The sequence below is a fragment of the Microcebus murinus genome, chromosome 1 (genome assembly GCF_040939455.1).
Source record: "Microcebus murinus isolate Inina chromosome 1, M.murinus_Inina_mat1.0, whole genome shotgun sequence".
Classification (NCBI taxonomy): domain Eukaryota; kingdom Metazoa; phylum Chordata; class Mammalia; order Primates; family Cheirogaleidae; genus Microcebus; species Microcebus murinus.
In genome coordinates, this window is record NC_134104.1 from 160,861,515 (window position 1) to 160,881,109 (window position 19,595).

Below are 19,595 nucleotides of genomic sequence, written 5' to 3' on the forward strand. Positions count from 1 at the left end.
GGTCCTCTGAGTTATTCCTAACCCTACACCTTTTGTTGCGTATGACTGAAGTTTTGGAATATTTTTGAACACTTGCTGCTTTTAAAAGATTTCTTTTCACCCTGGTAGGTCACATTACAAACCAGAGACCACAAATTTATTTCAAGTTCAATATTTTGGTTTTCAAAATCACAAACTTAACTGCAAACACTTCTCCATGTCTCCAAAATGGAGTATATGTCACATTGCTAAGAAATCTTTCGTTCCCAACATTGCGAGGTAAGAATTGTGCAGTGCAAGCCAGCATACGGTGATACTGCCCCATTTGAAAAAGACTGCCTGACAACCCGAGGAAGACGTTTTGGTCGGATACATGTGCAGCCCAGCAGATAATGCTTCAGAAAGGCAGGCTGAGGCTGAGCCCTCCTTTTCCCAAGCAATTTCCCCTCTGTGTCTCCACTCCCACCTCCTTAGGGACCTTGGCAGGGACTGGGGTGCAGACATTTCCCAGACTATGTCCTGCTGCTGGACCCAAGACACAGGCAGGCAGAGAACTGGGACAGAGTCTTGTCCCAGCACACGTTTTCTGCATTACAGTGCCTGGGAGGCATCAGCTTTTAGGAGAGGCAAAGGCAGAGATAAAGAAAATGTGCAGAAAGTACATAAAGATAAATGCCTGTAAAATCATTGCTGCTTTAATGCATTCCATATTGAAGAAATAAAAATGTGAATATTCTTGATGATTTAATGGCAATAGTGTCCAGCTAAGACCTGTTTGTTCAACGAGCCAATTAAGCTATTTATATGTAAATGTTTATAGTAGCTGATCTTGATTTTCAATTACAGTTCTGGGGAGCTAGTTTAGTGCAGAAAAATGCCTGCTAAATGTAGGGCACATCGCTTTCCCTCATGAAAGCTCATAAAGAAGAGGCGGATCTCTCCTGGCCCAGCAGCAACGCTGCTCAGGGAGGGCTCTCTGCCGGCGGCATGAATGTTTAGTGCTACTGAACTAGCTCCTTTCTTCTGGCCCATAGATTGTTCTCAGTGGCTCATCTGTCAGCCCTGGGTTCAAATCCTGATTTTGATTCTTTTGAGCTCTGCAACCTGGAGGAAGTCATCTAGATCTAAGTATAAGTCATAGTTTCTCATCTGTAAAAGGGGATAATGACAATTTCTGTGTTGTGGATAAGATTAAATGTAGATAGTATTGCAGGTCAAGTGTGTAGCAGAGTACCTGGTACACTGTGAGCACAGGGTATATATATCCTATTATTATAATTATTGTTATTAATATTATCAGTATCATTATCTAGGGCTTCCTCCATATGGCTCACTACTTTGCAGAGCAGTGAAGCAGGAGTCAGTTTCGCATTTCTTTGACCACAGGCACGATCTCCAGAACGCATCATTTGACTTTCCAAAGTCTCAGTTCTCACACCAACAGAGGAGATATGATCATAACTTCCCTGTGTTCTCATGCTAGCTTTTTAAGAAAAATTTTCATCCTGAAATGTAGATACATCTAAAATCAACACTGTTCCCAGCTTTTCAAAAATCAGTAGACTGGCAGGACATTCTCACATTTTAAAACTAAAACTTTTAGGGATTTTAATTTGTATAGTTACTTCCGGAAAAAAGAAATCCTCAACTTTATCACTAAAATTGACCACATGGAATACAAATCAGATTATCATTAAACTAATGCTAAGATTAAGAAAAGAAATATTAATTGATTGAGAATTTGTATTAAATACTATATTCCAAAATATTGTTGAAATTTTATCAGAAATTAACCTATTCATTTAATACAGAGCCAATTAATATTGAGAATGTATTTGTTTTAGCATTTAACTGTTCCTAACCATATGCATCCCACCCTATGCAGGCACCAGGTGTTTGCAAACCGTGATACATTTTAATAGATTGTTAGAAATTCACTTCTAACAAGATTCAAAGCCACACAGCTGGCATAAAGCAGAGTTAACATTTGAATCCAGGTCTTTCTGTCATTAAAGCCCATGATTTTGCCACAAGACCACAGAGAGCTACTTTGCGTTTGTCTTGAGACCTTTAGCGCCTCACAAGTGTCTCGATCAAAGCTAGCAAACATTCACTGATTTATTCAAAATTTTCTGATCTCTTCCATATGGACTAAATGTAGGAAAGACAAATTCTGCTTTATTGCTGAAGCAATAAGAAATTCTCAAACGTTATGGAGTTACGTAAGATTATTCAGAAAGTTTCTCCTTATGTGAAGCATAGAAAAAAGCATTCATAGCAAGCTTATTTTTAGAGTTCATACTGTACATAAATACAATACGGATATGATTTTATCTGAAAATCTGAATTCTCTGAAACCCTGATATGATCCTCTTTGTTTGTAGACATAATTTGCTATCACATAGGCCCTAGTCAAGTATATTTAATTACCATGTGCTGTAGGGTCTTCTCCAAAGGTAGACCTCTGGGATGGATTGGTTATGATGTGTCAAAAGGCATCCAAAGGAGATGAGCTCCTCCCTCTCCCCCTATCTTGAATGCAGAATTCCCAACTATATTCTTCCATATTTTTGTGCTCAAGGCAAACCTAAACCACAAATGTTTACCTTTGATGGGGAAGAACTGAGGTTTGAGGAAGTCAAAGGCTCACTTTCTAACACACGTTGATGGCAAAAACGCTAGATCATGGAAACCACTCAAGAAAGTTGATCATCAATTTCTTAAGCACTGAAGAGATACCTAATCCCTCAAAATATAAGCCTTCTGAGTCACCCACGGCAACGCGACATCATGCCTAATGGGCCATGTTCCTCATCCCTAACTTGTTTCCAACTAGTAATGTGAACTTACATTGCAAATCCAGCACAGCCAAAGACACACAACCAAGCAAGCCGTGCTCACTCACTGCTGACATCGCACGACTATAAAATTTACCTCTCTAGTTCCGCAATCTTCTTATCCTTGTCATTCTTTTCATTCTCCACCTCCTTGAGGATCTCCAGCAACCGGTCAACTTCCGCCTGGGCCTTGCCACACTCATTGCGGTAGTAAGATGCCTCTTTATCAAGTTGTTTCATTCGGTCTGCGAACTCGGGGTTCGTCCTGGAGTCGTCTTCAATGTTATGTGCCTTCAACATTACATTTTTAAAGAAGGCAGTTAAGACAACAATTTAGAACAATAGGTAGTGCAGTCACCAATGGCCCAGAAATTAACTTTGGGGAGAAAATAACCACCAAGAATTATGGGTATATTGTCAGTGCAAAGGCAAAATGGAAAAATCACACATTGCAGCTACTTTAGAATAATGTTGAATTTAACTTATACTACAGTTTCATAGGGAAGTTTCTTTTTATTATTGATATTTTGTTCCATTAAATATTGCTGCTACTTTTGGCTTCTCTTTCCACCAAAAAGAAGGGGATGGGTGGGGTTAGACACTGTGATGTCTTCATTCCAGGTCATTTGGCAAGCAGAACTAAGACAATTCAACTCCTCACAGTTCAGGAGATGATTCATACCAAATGCTTTCATTTTCAATGCAGAGAAACTGAAACAACACAATATTCAATTATTTTCCAAGAACCATCAAGGGCGTACATAAAGCCAGGCATCACAGAAGAGACTGGTTGACTGATTGACATTTCATCCCACTGAGAAATTTCAGCAGAAGATGTAGTTTGAAAGGAAAACTTAGAAGTGAGGAAGGCTTTCCAGCTAACAGTTATACCCATAAATTCTCAGTCTCTTGAATAAATTTAACCTAAACCAGGAGGAGGATGAGCTACTTCATGAACAAGCATATAGACAAGGATCTGCAAACACATGCATGGGTGGGTGGCAGCTTCACACACAAGAACAGACACAGGCAACAACACAGCAACAACACTGCAGAATAATTTGCAGCCAAAGTATTTGTGGTTTTGTGTGTGTGAGAGTGTGATGTGGCTTTTTTTTTCCCAAAATAAACTTTTGGCTGAAATATTCCCAGACAGATAGAAATAACACTGCACTGTGATGTTTTGCCTACCCCTTGTTTCCCATTATTCCTAAATGACTTCTTCAAAGAGCAGGCAGGGAAAAAACAAGTAATTTAACAACAGTGCACATTCAACATAGAAAGTTCAGAGAAGTCATATATGTATTTATCTCTAAAATCCACATGTGAAATAATAAAACATTAACAATTTGTTAGAACTTAAGTTGTTCTGCTGTCTTGCTATGTAGAGCAGATGTTTACTATGTTTTTATGCACTTTTTTTAATTTGAGGGAAAAAAACAAGGCAAGCAAGCTACAGCTACTATGGGGTCGGTCAAATGAATCATGCATGGTTAGAAAAATTAATACTAATACTACTATTAGAAGGTAGACAGTCTTTGCAATGATTTAGTAGCACAAATTCAGAAATTAGTATAAATAAAATAAACTTCTCACTTATGACAAAATAATCATTTTAAAAATAATATTTTTTGCTTGTAACATATTATTTAAGCATGAGGATGAAGGTGAAAATTTGTTTTCATGTTCTTAAATCTAAGATTTTCTTATTTAAGAAATAAACTCAACTATGCAAAAGAACTTGGGAAAAATATATGATAATTCAACATACTATCAGGTATTGGTTTACTCCCTTTTACCAGTATTTTTCAGAAAACATTTATTTTTGCTTATTATGTACTCTGGGTTTCATTATAATAGATTATTGAGATTTTTCAGTATAATTAAATTAATCTGAAGGAGAATTCTAGCTAGTATACTTTAGGATTTTATTCATCTAATAATTTTATTTTAAACTGAGGTAATGAATAAATTTCCTAATCTCTACTTTAAAAGTGTAGATATCCTATTTTAAAAGAATGTAAGTACTCCATATACTTACTTCTATTTGTGATAATGGGAATTAACTCGTTACTTTTTTGACGAAAAAAAAGCACTGCAATGTACAGTTTTTAAATAGCTAAGAAAAAAGCTTCATGTTAACCTCTCTTCCAATTTTATACTATATTACCATTATTTTACAGCAGCTAAAAACCTTTTTATGACATTTATTGAACTATCCAGCCAATACCAATTACAATTTTTAAAAAAGAATTAATGAATTGTGTAATGAGCAGCTAGAAAGACTCAAAAGAAATGAATAAATATATTTGGATTGCTTGTTTCTGCCTAGAGTTAAAATTCCTTTCCTGATTTTGGTTTATAAAAGTTCACAAAGAGTTTACAGTTAGATGCTATGGTTTATATTAGTTATTTTTATTCTTACTATTATTATTGTCCTTATTTTTTCAGTGAGTACAGGATTACTAGATGTGAAACCTAGATTCTAAATCTAGCCCTTCATCTTACATCTATGGGCAGATGAATTAGCCTCTCTAGGAACAGCAAAACCTACATAATGACAACAGGAAGACATTATTCATTCGTGTTTTTATTAAGATGATTTTATATATGCATCACTGAAATGGGGCTCATTATACAGCTAAGTTAATAGGTTTACTTGATCTTCATCAACAAGATACTACATACTTCCTTAAAAAAACCTCTCTGATAGGTTTACAGAAAAAGCACAATTGACTAATGATAGGTATGTGCGCATATTTCTTATTTTAGTTCCTTAAAGAAAAGAGGATAATCTAAAGCCAGTTTTCAACACTGGGTGAAATCAGATGGGTTTGTAGCCAATTCGCTCTAATATGTGAGTGTGGTTAATTGACTCACGGGATGTTTGGAGGTTCAGAAAGTCTAGGTAAAAGATTGCCTAGATCTAGACTGCACCACTGTTGACCTTATGTGACACAAAAATTAGGTCACATTATTAAAATTAAGACCATAGCCAAATTTACAGCTGGCCTGGTATTTGTTAGATACTACTTGTGGGTGTTAATGGTCTTCTTTTTAATATAAATAGACAGGCTCAAGAATATCTGTGACTTAAATATCTCTATCACTGCATCTACTGATTTCCAGGCAAAAGAATTTATGTCAAACCCCCTTCAATCTTGGAGCCAAAATTCTTGGAAAGGCCATTACATAAAGATATAAATAGATATCATTTTTAAAAATTTTAAGTCATTTGAAAGCTTTAACAAAAAGTCATATAAGAGATGGAAGAGTAACAGCCGCTTCTTGGATACCACTAGGCCCCGTGTAAAGACAGTGAATAGGTGAGTATCCCACGATTGGGAAGGCCATTGAGTCCCCAGCCCATCCTGGGTCTTGGAGGAAAACGCCTCCTTGGCATTTATGAAAGGTATTATGAGATGCAAATCTATTCAGCATGAATCACAACTTTTCAGATGATGAGCTGAAATTTTTAACCAGTAGAACATAGAGTGTGTTATACTGTGATATACAGACATGGGGGTGATACCATACCAAATAAATACAGGAGGAAATTGAGCTTATGAAGCCAATGTTTCCTTCAAAATAGTAAGGACAGAGCCTCCTCTAAAAATGAGAGTGAAAGAAGGACTTTATTTGTATTTAGGCAATACTCTTGCCTTTTCAAATATAATATGAGTTCTTTAATCTGGACTGACTGCTCCTGGTGGAGATCAAAAGTGGGTAACAGATTTGGGCCTAACATACTTTCAACACTGTACAAAAAAATAGATTTATTTGAATAAATCATTAGCACAATAAATTACTACCATGGCATTCTGACCCATGCAAGATGTAAATTGAAAATGCATAGTAATTCTCTGCCCTTGAGAATCTGTTGGTTTGAAATTAGCTCAACCACACTTCCTAGCAAGGGAAGTGCTTGCCTAGTCTATTCTTTTCAGGCACATCAACTACATCCCCCATCTTCATTAGTTAAGAATCTAACTCTTAAAAATGAAGATTGATGTGGATTTTCTTTTAACAGTTTCATAACTTATATGTCATTAATACAGCCAAGAACACTGTACCGTTCAAGGACATCCGCCGGTTATTAAAACCAAAGGGATATCAACAGACATTCTTTTCTTAATGTAGAAATTTAATTTTGCTAATTAAACTGGTGCATTTAAAGGCAAATACATCTATCTGGTTCTGTCTAAAAATATTATCTGAAATGTTTAAAGCAACTCTCAAGCCCTTTGTTAGACACACAGAAAATTGAAAAAGGACATTTCAGAAATGTCTGTATTATGTATTAGATCAGTAAGTTTTAAGGGACTCCCAATTATGTTCCTTGTGCTTCCATATGTAAAGAAATTTCCCCACAAATGGGAATAATCAAAACAAAATTTGGAGCTTCACTGATGTGGTCAACCCTTAGCATTCTGATGTGAACTGATTTTGAAAGGGTGGATCAAGCACAAAGGAGAATCTGGTCATGACTTGGGATAAGCAGTACATTACAATACCTAGTAGTTATTCTAATGAAAGAATTTAGAACATTTCAGGACATACGGCAAAATTTCAGATTAATGCTATCTCTAAATCAACGTGAAGAAGAAAATGTGGCTAAAGCCAAAGTGGGGGGGGGGATGAAAAGTATCAAAATCATACATCACAAGTTCATTCACAGTTACTCTTAGAAAGGTTGGTCATTGATTATTTTCAGTAAAATGCTAGTTCATCATTCCATATGCCTAGAAAGGAAAGCATTAACTTTGGTCCAGAAACCTGCTGGGAAACAAGGCAGGGAATATTCAATTATAATATTATATAACACTTTCCCTTTGAAATGGGTCCTAACAATTTTAATACAAAATGATTTCCCTCAAAATAAACAAATGCTTAGTCATGACCAAAAGTACAAGCAGAATGTTAACTAATGAATCTGACAACTTCTCTTTCCTGTTGCTTCTGGGTTTTAGCAATAATTTGCTAAGTTTATGCACTGTAAAAATACGATTCTTGACTACGGCACTTTGGTAGTTTAGTGTCTGCTGACAGCACTTTGACATTCCTTTCATATCTTAACAGCAGAACAGCAGATATAAACTATTTTAAACATTATATTTGATTTCAGTCTTCTAAAAAGAAGTTCCTATCTTCTCATAATTCTAAATTATAAACAAAATATTACTTCTTAAAACAAAGTTTTTAAGGGTGATTATGGAACTGCATACAACGTGTTAGATCATTTAAATTTCATTTTAAATACAATGAATTAATACCAGGCATAAGAGCTGAGCCTAAATAATACATTTAGAAACTAATAATGATGTATCTTGAGTTCTTACACTTCCTAGTTTCAAAGGAAATTACTCTTTCATAATTTAAGCTAACTATGTTCACAACTTGCATATTAAAAGAGTCATACCAAAAAGAAAATTTTTTCATAGATAGAACAAATAGGATATGTATAAATAAATATAAACAAATATTCAAAATAATTTTTCTTATGTCACACACATGCAAAACAAGAAGAATCAATTGTATGCTTAATAACTTAAAGAACCCTCAAACAAAAATGTAATAATTAATACAATCCTTTTTAACTATAGAATTTCCTACAATTAGCAATGTAGAGAACTGAGGTACTTATCTGGATGTCCTAAAACAAAACATGTAAATTTAAATGTTAAGTGCTATTTCAACTATTACTTCATTTTTTTAGACACTGAAATCCTGGATCAATGATAAGGTATGTGCTTGTGTGTGTACATGTGTTTGCACATGCTATGTGTATGTCCTGAATTATCTCTTAAATAGTTGTAATTTTCCACTGTCCTCGGAGATACTAGTCTAAGAGTGAATCAAATAATTTTCAAAAATAGGCTCACAGAATCTTATCGAAGAAACTGCTATATCCAAACAATGACTGTGAAAGCGTTTATAATTCAGCCCTTCATGCTCCTGGGCTTGCACAGTCCTAGCATGCTGTAACAACATACAAATCAGGAAATCTTCATTAAATGCTAACAAGATTTTTTTCTCCTCAGGAGTAGAAAGATGCTCATGTGTTTGTTGTGTTTTGTTCTATTTTTCGTAAACCCTTACATAAAATATGAGCCCTGAAAAAGATGTGTTCAGAGGAGATGGGGTTTCAAACTGATAACCACCAAGCTAGGGGGAAACTCACATGTTTGGGGAACATCAGAGGAGTCTCACATGTGCTCTGCCAGTAGTGAGGTGGCTCCCAGAGCCTCCAAATCATCCATCTGCCTTGTAGCATTGAGGGTATTGAAAAAGCACTAAATTGAGGGACCAAGCGGTCTAAAGTTTTATTAAAATTTATAAAAGACTCCTGATACCATCTCTGGGCACAAAAACACTAGGGCTACAGCAAAGAAGGTATCTGAGGCTGAGGAGAAACCATATTGTTTGTTTAGCATTAAGAACTGAGAAAAAGAATCCAACTGAAGATAGCTGCACAGTATTTACAACGACAAGACAAAACTCCTCCACAGTAGAGACTGGTAGTTAAGCTGCAGAAACGTTATTGTCATAAGAAATAATAAGGATACACAAAGGCCCAATTTTAGGTTCCAAAGAAATGGCATCAGAGTATCACTTAGTACAATGGAATGACTAAAGTAAAAGGAGACAAAAAGTAAAAGGTTTATTTTTACTCTAGGGGAAAAAAAAAACAACCTTGCAGGAGCACTTCAAAGCTTAATCCTTATTTACTCTGATGTAGTGTAGACTGTCAGATATAGAACTGACTATAAAATTATCTTATTTAACAAAAAACAACTGTTATAATTCACCAAAAAATTATAGAGTAGCCATATTCAAAATAAACATACAAGAATAATAGAAATTTCCTAGGTACCAATACCTGGTTAGAAAACAAAAGAAAAATATATCATTCACAATGGCAACCTAAAAATTATATATGTAGAAATGCTTAAAACTATCTTTAGAAATATCACAGCCTGTAATAGGAAAATATCAAAACTTTACTTTAAAAAAACCGCTGAAATAAATAAAAGTTGTATCATGTTCATTTTTGGGAAGTAATAATATTAGAAACACATCAATCATTCTAAAAATATTTTATAGGTTGAATATAATTCAAATTAAAATCTCTAACAATTGAGTTTTTTAATTGACAAGGTGATCCTGAAATTGATTTGGAATGACAGGAAATTAAAGCTAAAAACATCAAAATAAAACAAGACAAAATGAAAAGCAGAAAGAATTAAGGTGGAATTTGTATTACCAGATGTATAAAAATACTATAAAGCCACATTAATTAAAATTTTGACCCAAAAGGAGACATTGATAAAACTGAACAGACACTCGGAAACTAAGACATTGATCCATATGAGAACTTAGTGTGCAATGAAATAGTATCAAGATCAGTGGATAAAGAGAGAATTATTTGATAAATAGTGCTAGAATAATTAGTTGATAATTTAGAACAATATAGGTAGAACCCTTCAACATGAATCAAAATAAAGATAAAGGGGTTAAACTGATTTACAAAGTAACTTTAAAAAATTTTAAATATAGGTAAGTGAAATTAGAGTGTACTTCAAAGAATAAAAGCAATGAAGAAAGCTTAAAGAAAAACAGAGGTCAAGAACTTCAAAATAATTCTCTCTCTCTATAAAAACTTTTAAGTTAAATAAAACTGCCACAAATCTGATTCTATATAAAGCATAAAATAACACATAAACCAATAAAAAACAGTAAACTCAAAAAGCAAGTGCTTAAATGACAATTTACAGAAGAAAAAATACAAAGAAAATAAATGCATTTTTAAACCTCAACTTCACTAGTAATTAAAGAAAGGAAAGTTAAAAAGGAAAAAGATTTCTACCTAAGCATTTTTCAAATTTATGTAAAATGACAATTCTTGATATTGGCCAGCATATGGCAGAAAGGCTACCTTTAATCAGTGCTGGAAGAAGTATGCTTAGGTGAAATTTCTCTGAAATGCAATATAGTAGGAACTATTGGGGTCTTTTAAAAATCACTGGCCCAGGAATTTCTTCTATAAAAAACATATGGGGAAATTAATACAGAAAGATGTTCTTTAGAGCATTATTTAGCTAGCAAAAAAAATAAATAAATAAGGGAAGAAATGACAAACATTAGGGGAATGAGTAAATAGAGTAAAATAGGATAGAATAGTATTTTGGAAGAAGAGTGAATTATATGGGAAAATTCTAATGATGTTAAGAAAATGGGACATAAAACTGAATAAATACTTTGACACAGTTTGGTGAAAAGAAATAGAGTGCTAGATAAGAAAGAGAAGGAAAAAAAAAAGAACAAATGAAAGAGGGAAGGAAAGAAGGAATAAGAAAGAGAAAGAAGGAGCAGAGAGGAAAGAAAGATGAAAAGAGAAGGAGAAAAAGAGAGAAAAGACCAGCAACAACAGAAAGATGTCTGGGTAGGGAACCACACAAATGTTATAGTGATTATCTCTGTGCAGTGAAATGCCCTACGATTGTTTTCTTCCTATAGCCTTCCATACTTGTGCAAATTCTCTACTGTGATCATATATTATTTTCATAACTAATAAAAACAGTCATTTTTTTTAAGTCTATTAAGGCTAGAAAATCCATCAAGCTGCATCCCTATCAGTCCAAAAAGAATTGGGCCCTGAGAAAATCAGCAGACAGGGGAGTTAAAATAATGAGAGTCTGGCTATATCCCCAGGATGCCAAACCAATGGGTTCGCTTAATTAACGTGGGGAGAAAAGTCAGCCAGTGACTTTTGAATTGGTCACTGAAAAGACTGAAAAGTTTGCTATTGCACATTGGAGACTGGGTGAAGTGAAGAAAACGTTCGTGATGCCACGTCATCAATATTTCTGGAAATGGCCTAAAAGTTAACAGAGCTATTTCTTTGGTCCTACCTATCCTGACAGGGATAGTGAACTCATATCATGGTCCTGGCACAATTTTGCTGCTGCAGGAAAAAAAGCTTTCTTCATCTGTCCTGCATACACTTAGGTTTTCTTCCTAACTAGTAAGTATGAAACAATTTCAGTGGGATTACTTTATACTTTTTTAAAACAATCTGAAGAAAACATTCATTGTTTTTCCCAGGGTGAGGTTTTGAGCATGACGCTATTCCAATCCTACTTGTCTGTCTGTACGTCTCCAGCTTTGAGCCTGCTTATTAAGACTTCCATTCAAACACTAAGGGCGAAGAAACTTGGGTGGATTATTTTTTGCTGCTCTGCTTAAATCCCTATTTGGAAAAAGAGGTTAACATAGATGCTCCAACCCGGCTTTAGGAACTCTGTTAAAATGAAATTTGTTGCCATGAATGGAGGGTGGAGGCTGCATCTATGTAAGTACACAGCATCCTGCATATCAAGCTGTATGTATGCTGGAGCAGAGGCTTAACAAATCAAAGCTGTTGGCTGTACTGTTTGCTTTCTCCGTGCTATTCCTTCTTCCCAGAGTGGGAATTAGAATGCATGATAGCATATTGCATCTGCCAAATGATAAATTCTAGCCACCTTTATGGAATATTTTCCCCAGAAAGCCATTTGAGTTGACAAAACAAAACAGCCTTTCTTCTTTAGTAAGTTAAAGAAACAAACTGCTTCATATAAATGCACACGTCACTAGGATAAAAAAAAAAAAAATTGTGGTGGCATCTGGACTGTTTTATAAATATTTTTACTAGTTACCTGTTTTTTGTACTCTGTTAAGCTATAATCAGAATTGTTACTATTTGTTATTAGGAGACTATATTATGGTATGTCCTCAGCCAAATGGCATGTTTTTAATTCTTACAAAACCCACAATAATGTTAGGTATTTACCAATCTCAAAGAGCATAGCCCTAATTTTAAATCTAAATCATATTTTAACTTTTATCACTTGAATACTATATACACTCAATTGTTTGTTATTTTACAAATGCTATTATCCCTTTTGGCATAGATAAGTTTGTGTTTGCAGGCTTTGAGGAATAATTCTATAAGCCTAGATCTTCAGCTGACTTCTGTTGCTCTATAGCCTTAGAGCTAAAGTTAAGAAGGAGGTAATATCAGAGCTAGCAGTATTTCCTTGAGTTATTAATTTTTAAATTGCACATTCAAAAGAAATGGCAGTAGCCTCTGCACAGATCATTTCTTTTGACAGAACGGAAACAGAGAGACTTGTAAATATTCTCAAAGCCTCCTTAGCATGGCACACGGTGACATGTAATCAGTGGATCCTCATGCTTTGATATGTTACAGCGGGAACTTTCAGAAATGACTTACTGGGTTGTACATCTGATTGAACAACTGCTCAGCTTGCTACATTGCAAAGTTGGGAAGGCATTGAAGCACAGACAAGGAAAGAAGGAAAGATCCAGAAAAACAGCATTAGCTCAACAGATCCAGTGCATTCGCACAGACAATCTGGTCGTTAAAAAAGGAGAAATTTCAGTTTCTAAACATTCCACAGTGAAAGTGAGAAGCTCTAGGGAAATACAAATGTTGACTTTGGCTCCTAAAAAAGAATATCTGGAATAAGAAATTTAAGGTTTGTGTTACTTTCCCTTTCTCAAGTTAAATAACCCATGATATAAAGAAAGCTGTCCACTTTTGATGATACATGAAGTGCTGGTCTCCAGCAATGAATCAGAAGGAGTACTTTTGGCCAAGCCTGAAATTTATTACCTGAATTTCAAAAATGGTAATAATAAAAGATTAATTAAATCTTATCATTGAATTTATAGCTCTTCTTTTATATTAACACAAGCCTGAATTTTCTATTCAGTCTAACTTCAGAAAAATATGGATTAGCAAATAGCAGGTTAGCAATAGCAAAATATCAGTAAGCAAGACATTATTGGATTAACTTAAATGGGAGAAGAAAAACTTTAAATCAGTAGGAAGTTTAAAGGGAACCAAAATACAGTATTATCCATTGCCTATTACCAGTTTCTACTGTTAGTTCAGAATTAATAAAAAATATAAATTTCAGAAATATCCTATTATGTTCCAAGTACTTTAGAATCTATTAATGCTCTCCTGTCTATTTTGTGCAGAAAATTTAAATGTACCAAATATTATTTTAAATTGCACTCCCAAGTTACATTTCTTAAATACTTACACCATGAATTTGGGATTGGAGTCAAGGTGTAGAGGGGAAATATTGCAGAAACTGTTCCTTTCCTTTAATCTAAGATACACTTTTTAAGAGAGAGCCTGGATTTCTTGTTCCTTCAACTTAGGGGATATGAGTGATGATTTTTATCACCCTTTAAGAAAACACCCTCCTCAAGCATGATATTAATTGAAAAATTACTAAAGAGCATAAATCATGACATTTTGAATTGCTGTTGCTTCTCAATTGATTTCTGGTCGCACAGGGTAAATTTACTTCTATATTTTGAACTTCAAATACCCTTTTGAAAGCCAAAATAATCCTCATGTCAATAATAAAGTTCTCTTCAACCCCTGGGTATCTATTTAAGATTGATGAATGCACTTAATCATAAAGCATACTCATAATTAGCAATTATGCATTATTTATTTGGCTAGTATCATTTTATTAGCCTCACTGATATCACTAAGGATTTCCTTATACATGAACATTTGACTATGGTTTTTAAGAGGTGGGATGGAATGTGTAAGAGATAGTTCCTTTTCTGCCCATGACCATTTTTCATCACAAGGTATTTGAAAATGTCTCAAATTAACACAGTATAGTAAAAGGTTAAAAGTAACTATGTGTATGAATGTTCTCCACAAACTTTTATGTAAAAAAACTGACTTTGCCAATGCCAAGCACTGTCCATAAGACAAAAATAAATTTAAATCACCATTTGGATTTCAGCGTCACTAGCAGACAAAGTTTCTGTTCAACTAAATACTTCCACAATGTTGTATAGATTTCGTGACAAAAATACCTGCACACTCACAAATCTTGAGCAAAATTCCATTGGGAATTCATGGTGTATTTATGACATAATAAAACTATTATGTTTTCAGCTTTCATTTAGTAAACCTTTATATTTTATTCACAAGTCACATACACTTTTATTTAAAAAGAGGCCCAGACACTCCTTAAGCTTTTATAGCTGCTTATTTTTCCATGAATAAATGATGTGTTTATATGTATATGTACATACTGTTGGCTTATAATTTCAAATATTTCATGTAGATCTCAATTCTTTTTAAGGTGATGGGTATTTGAGGTTTTTATGAAACTATTTATTAGCAGAAATTAAAGACTACTGAAAAATATTTTAAACTTTTGAGTTTAGTTTATGTCAGACAGCCAAACATAATAAAACAGCATCTGCAGGTTAGGCATAAAAATATTTAAATTATCATTACCTTATTTAAACTCACTGTGCTATGCATTTAGGAGATAGCATAAGCAAAGATTATATGTATGCCTAGAAATAAGTTATCTTTTCATAAATTAAATAGGTCCTTTACAGCAAGACAACTATATTTGTTACTTAAATTGTGGTTACCTGGTAGACTGTTAAAATGCTGTCAGGAATAATGCTAAAATGTTTACAGGATTTGGTCTGTGAATTTCAGTACATGCTCTCTACCTAACAGTCTAAGGAAACCACACACTCTAAGTGATCTCTTGGGTAAACCACAGCTATGTTGACAGAAACTATATTGAATTGCACAGATGTTGATTTATTAAACTAGTCAAGTCATGTATGTGGAAACTATAAGCACTGACATGTGAACCTCTTCCTTTTAATTACTAGAGGATTTCAAATTCCATAGATGACTTATACTAAAAAGGAGGGTGTCGCTCATGTATCTGCAAAAATAATAAACGGGGTAACCTTATCTCCGTAACAGCTCATCAGAGTGAATGCAGGGCATCGCTCCTGCCCAGGTCTACCTGAACTCCTCCCTAGTCCAGGCCCAGCACACTGTAACTGAGGTGAGACAGCACAAATGACCACCGTAAGGAGCCAATGAATTTCTCTCTTTTACAGAGTTATCTTGGAGCCCGCCTTATGATCATAAAATTGTTTCATTAAAAGAAAATTATCTTCCATAGGTTTATTTCTTGACATATATGGGCATGTATAACATTGTAGAGCACATTTATCTAAGTCATGAATGTGTATCACACACCCAATGCTTAAATAGCCAAGTCAATCTCCGTGTAAACACCCTCAAATGGGCAATGCTAAACTCTTTTATTTATTGTTCAAGATTGCTGCTTAACTAAATTGCTTGATATAAGTAAGATGCTGAGTGGGTTGGGAAATAGATCTTGTTAGATAGAGATTTTCTTGCTGTTTTGTTATTAAAGAATTTGACCTGTATATTTATCTTTTCCTGTATTAGTAAGTAGACTTTCTTAGTGTGAAATTTCTCATGACAATTTCCTAAAAGTCACTGTAAAGTGAGCACAGCAAGTCACATTTCAGTTAAATACTGCATCATACAAACTGTAGATTAAATTTTAAGATATCCAGAATAATTCCTCCACAGACATGATCCCCTCACATCCTTGACTATCTTGTCATGTATTTTCATAACTTTAGCTAATAAATCCCCATTCCAGTGTGCTGTGAATTATATATAGTTGAATTTCATTATATGCTTTATTGATTGTTTATATTCTTATAATCTTTTTTGAATAAGTTTATAAGTTGTCAAAGGGAAACAAAATGCTTAAACTCATAATGCTATGAGTTTCATGTGAACAATGAGTGCAGACGTACCAAACAACACAGAGAAAAAGTCAAAGGAACAATGCATGACTGGAAATGCACTCCACAAAAATGTCCAGGTCAGAGAAAACATGTTAATGCCGCAATTAAAGATCCTGCTTTCTTTGCCAAACCCTTCTGTATACAACAAGCTTTCTTAGACATTAAGGCCATTTTTGGATATGCCGGGAACTTGACTATTTTGGTGAACTTGTAGAAATTTAATGACATCAGAAAAACTTTCGCAAAATTCTAATACAAAAATTGACCTACTTTTGAAACTAGTAAAAGCTTACTAATGTATAATGGGGCCCCTGGATTCTTTGGTTTGTTGCAAACATTTTTATTTATCTTTTTTGATAGTTGAGGTTTTCCCAGAGAGTAATGGCTGGCTTTTATAATATTTTTCACTTTTACTAGTATTTTCATCTATTTTTCAAGTTTTCTTTAAACAGGAAACCTAAGATAATTTTTCTGGTTCACAGACAGATTTGACGCAGACTTCTTAGCAGTTAGGAGTGTTTAATTAATTCTTTTATCAGCAGACAGCAAAAGATAAGGGGTTTGTTTCCTTTGAAAAAATGTCTCTTCCTTTCCCATTTTATAGATTCATTTTAAAATGGGCATGTTTTTTCTTACACTTCACTTACCTTTTTTAACTGTGCTTCCAATTTGCTACATTCCTCTTTCTTTTGTTCGATGGCTATTTCTAGAGATTTTAACTTGGAGTCCCTTTTCAGCCCTGCAGAGGCTAATGAAGATGCATGTTCTTTGAGGTCAATTAAACTAGACTGAAAGAGAAAGAATGCTAGTGAGTAAAACACTGCATGTTCTACTAGCAATGTCTTCAGCTTGAACACATTGATTCTATGCACAGCAATAAAGTGTGCAGGAGACAGAAGGGTCAATATAGTCTTACTAAGGTAACAATAGTCAGCTCTGGCCAGGAAATTAAAGTTGGCCAGCTTGCAGAATGGAGCGGGATCTAATTGCAGAGAATCAAATGTGACCAAATGGTGTGGTCAGTAAATGCACGTTTCACGTCTCAAAACCATGCTAACGACGTAAGTCCCAAGGCAGTCTTTACATGTCATAGCAAAACAGACACCCTGAACCTTCCGTTCACATTTATTGCTGTCAGGCCATGTAGATCCTGAGATGAATATGAAAGAAATTACTGACTTTAATGCTTCCTCCTCTCTCCCCGCCTCAAAGGGTAAATCAAATATAAAGGAAGCATCCTATTAAATTTTTATCAAACCCCATTTCTTTAACACAAAAAAATGACCAATGTCTTTTCAAATTTCTCCTGGAGAATCAAACATGAAATTATTTTAAAATTTAGAGTAAATTTTATGTTTTAGTCCTTTACATCCAGATACAACGGGTATACTGAACTCTCCCCACTCAGACATGGCGTTACCTAAATTGTTTCAGTCACCAATCATGTCCAAAATCCAAAAACTTTCCTGTGAAGTCTAAATCACAAAAACTAAATAAATACTTGCATGCATCACTGAACATGACTTTACTACCTAGAAGGGTGTTATTCATCCACAAATATGAAATGGTTAGCAACATCTAACTATGTGACTAAAATGTTCAGTTTTTCCCCCAAATAAGGTTCTGTGCTTTTCCTTTTTATCCACTGCAGCACCTAGGAAGATACTAAACATAATGTGGTCTCTAATAAATGCAGTTGCCTAATACTTTATGCTGGGCTGCTTTGTGGCACTGGAATGACCCTGATGATGAAGGTCACCACCACCAAGCAAGGTGTTCCTAACAACCTTCTGAGTAACAGGTTAGCCATTCTCATTTTTCAGGTCAAGAAATGGAGGTTTATATTAGCTGAGTGTCTTATCAAAGATCCCTTACCTATTAAAGGCAGACACAGGTCTCAAATCTGGGTCTACAATTCAAATTACAATGCTCTTTACTGTATCAACTTCCACAGAAATAATAAGGACCTTGTAATCCAGTCATTTTGTCATGGTGAAGATGTATCATCACTTCAGTTAAATTATAAGTTCCCTGCTGCCAGCAATTATATGTTGTTCTTCTTCAAAAATTTTTAAATGCTAGATGTGATGGCCAGTTGTACCTCATTGGGCTAGGCTATAGTTCCCAGTTACTAATCTAGGTGTTGTATGAAGGTATTTTGTAGACATCACTAACATCTACAATCTGTTGACTTGAAGGAGATTATCCTCAGTACTCTGTGCGGGCCCAATTCTATCAGCTGAAAGGCCTTATGAGCAGAACTGAGGTTTCTCTGAGGAAGAAAAAATTGCACCTGTGGGTTGTAGCATCAGCTTCTGTCTGGGAGTTTCCTCCTGATGGCCTACATGATGAATTTCAGATTTGCCTAGCCTCCACAACTGTGTGAACCCATTCCTTGTAATAAATTTCTTAATCTGATTAAAGTTTTTTTAACATAGTTCTATTTTACTAGCAGAATCCTGACTGACACACCCAGCCCAGTGCCAAGCACATTATACAGAACAATACATGCTTCTTAGAATGCCTATCTGAAATGCACACAACACTGGTACCGTGTACAAAGCTCTTGTCATTTGAAGCTCATGTTCCACCATCACCAAGATGTCTTTTAATTAGAAGTATATGCATTGGTTTGAAGGTGCCAAGCCACAGATCTTCCAAGGCAGAATGAGCAGTGAAATAGTAGGAAGAAGACTTAAATTCTTTATTTCCATATCAGAGAAATAATATCCTCTCTAAAAAAAATTAGTGGGCTTAAATTTTAGGGAATCTGGGTTTTGCTTCTGGGTATCCTCAAAACTCCTCTTACTCATCAACTTGTTTCCTCCTTCATCTGGAATGGTAATTTAGACAGGACTTTAATTTGTACTGAATTATCAATACCCGAAGGCCAAAGTAATACTTAAAGCTTGGAGACAGATCACTGTGCAGTGGTACAATCTGGCAGGATGCAAGGGCCTGTAACAGTCCTAAAAGAAATGGACATTTCCTGCAGACAAAGATCAGTGTGAAAGGGCCCTTGCAGACAATGACACATATCTCAGAGTTGCAGAGATTGAATAAAATAATGTGTAC

The 19,595-nt window shown here is 34.8% G+C and overlaps 1 protein-coding gene across 10 annotated transcripts in view; it reads right to left on the minus strand.

Moving 5' to 3' along the window:
* Positions 1–19,595, minus strand: part of ERC2 (ELKS/RAB6-interacting/CAST family member 2) — a 982,890-nt gene that overhangs the window by 473,152 nt on the left and 490,143 nt on the right. For 8 of the 10 annotated variants that reach the window (XR_012922097.1, XR_012922096.1, XM_076008685.1 and 5 more), the window contains 3 exons: positions 17,168–17,308; positions 13,093–13,128; positions 2,914–3,107 (listed from right to left, as the gene is read on the minus strand). Coding sequence is in view for 8 of the 10 variants with exons in the window: in XM_076008685.1 (XP_075864800.1) it covers positions 2,914–3,107; positions 13,093–13,128; positions 17,168–17,308 (371 nt within the window). In the remaining 2 variants the exon portion in view is untranslated. The remainder of the gene's footprint in view (positions 1–2,913; positions 3,108–13,092; positions 13,129–17,167; positions 17,309–19,595) is intronic. The other 2 variants (XM_076008709.1, XM_076008716.1) reach the window with 1 other exon arrangement.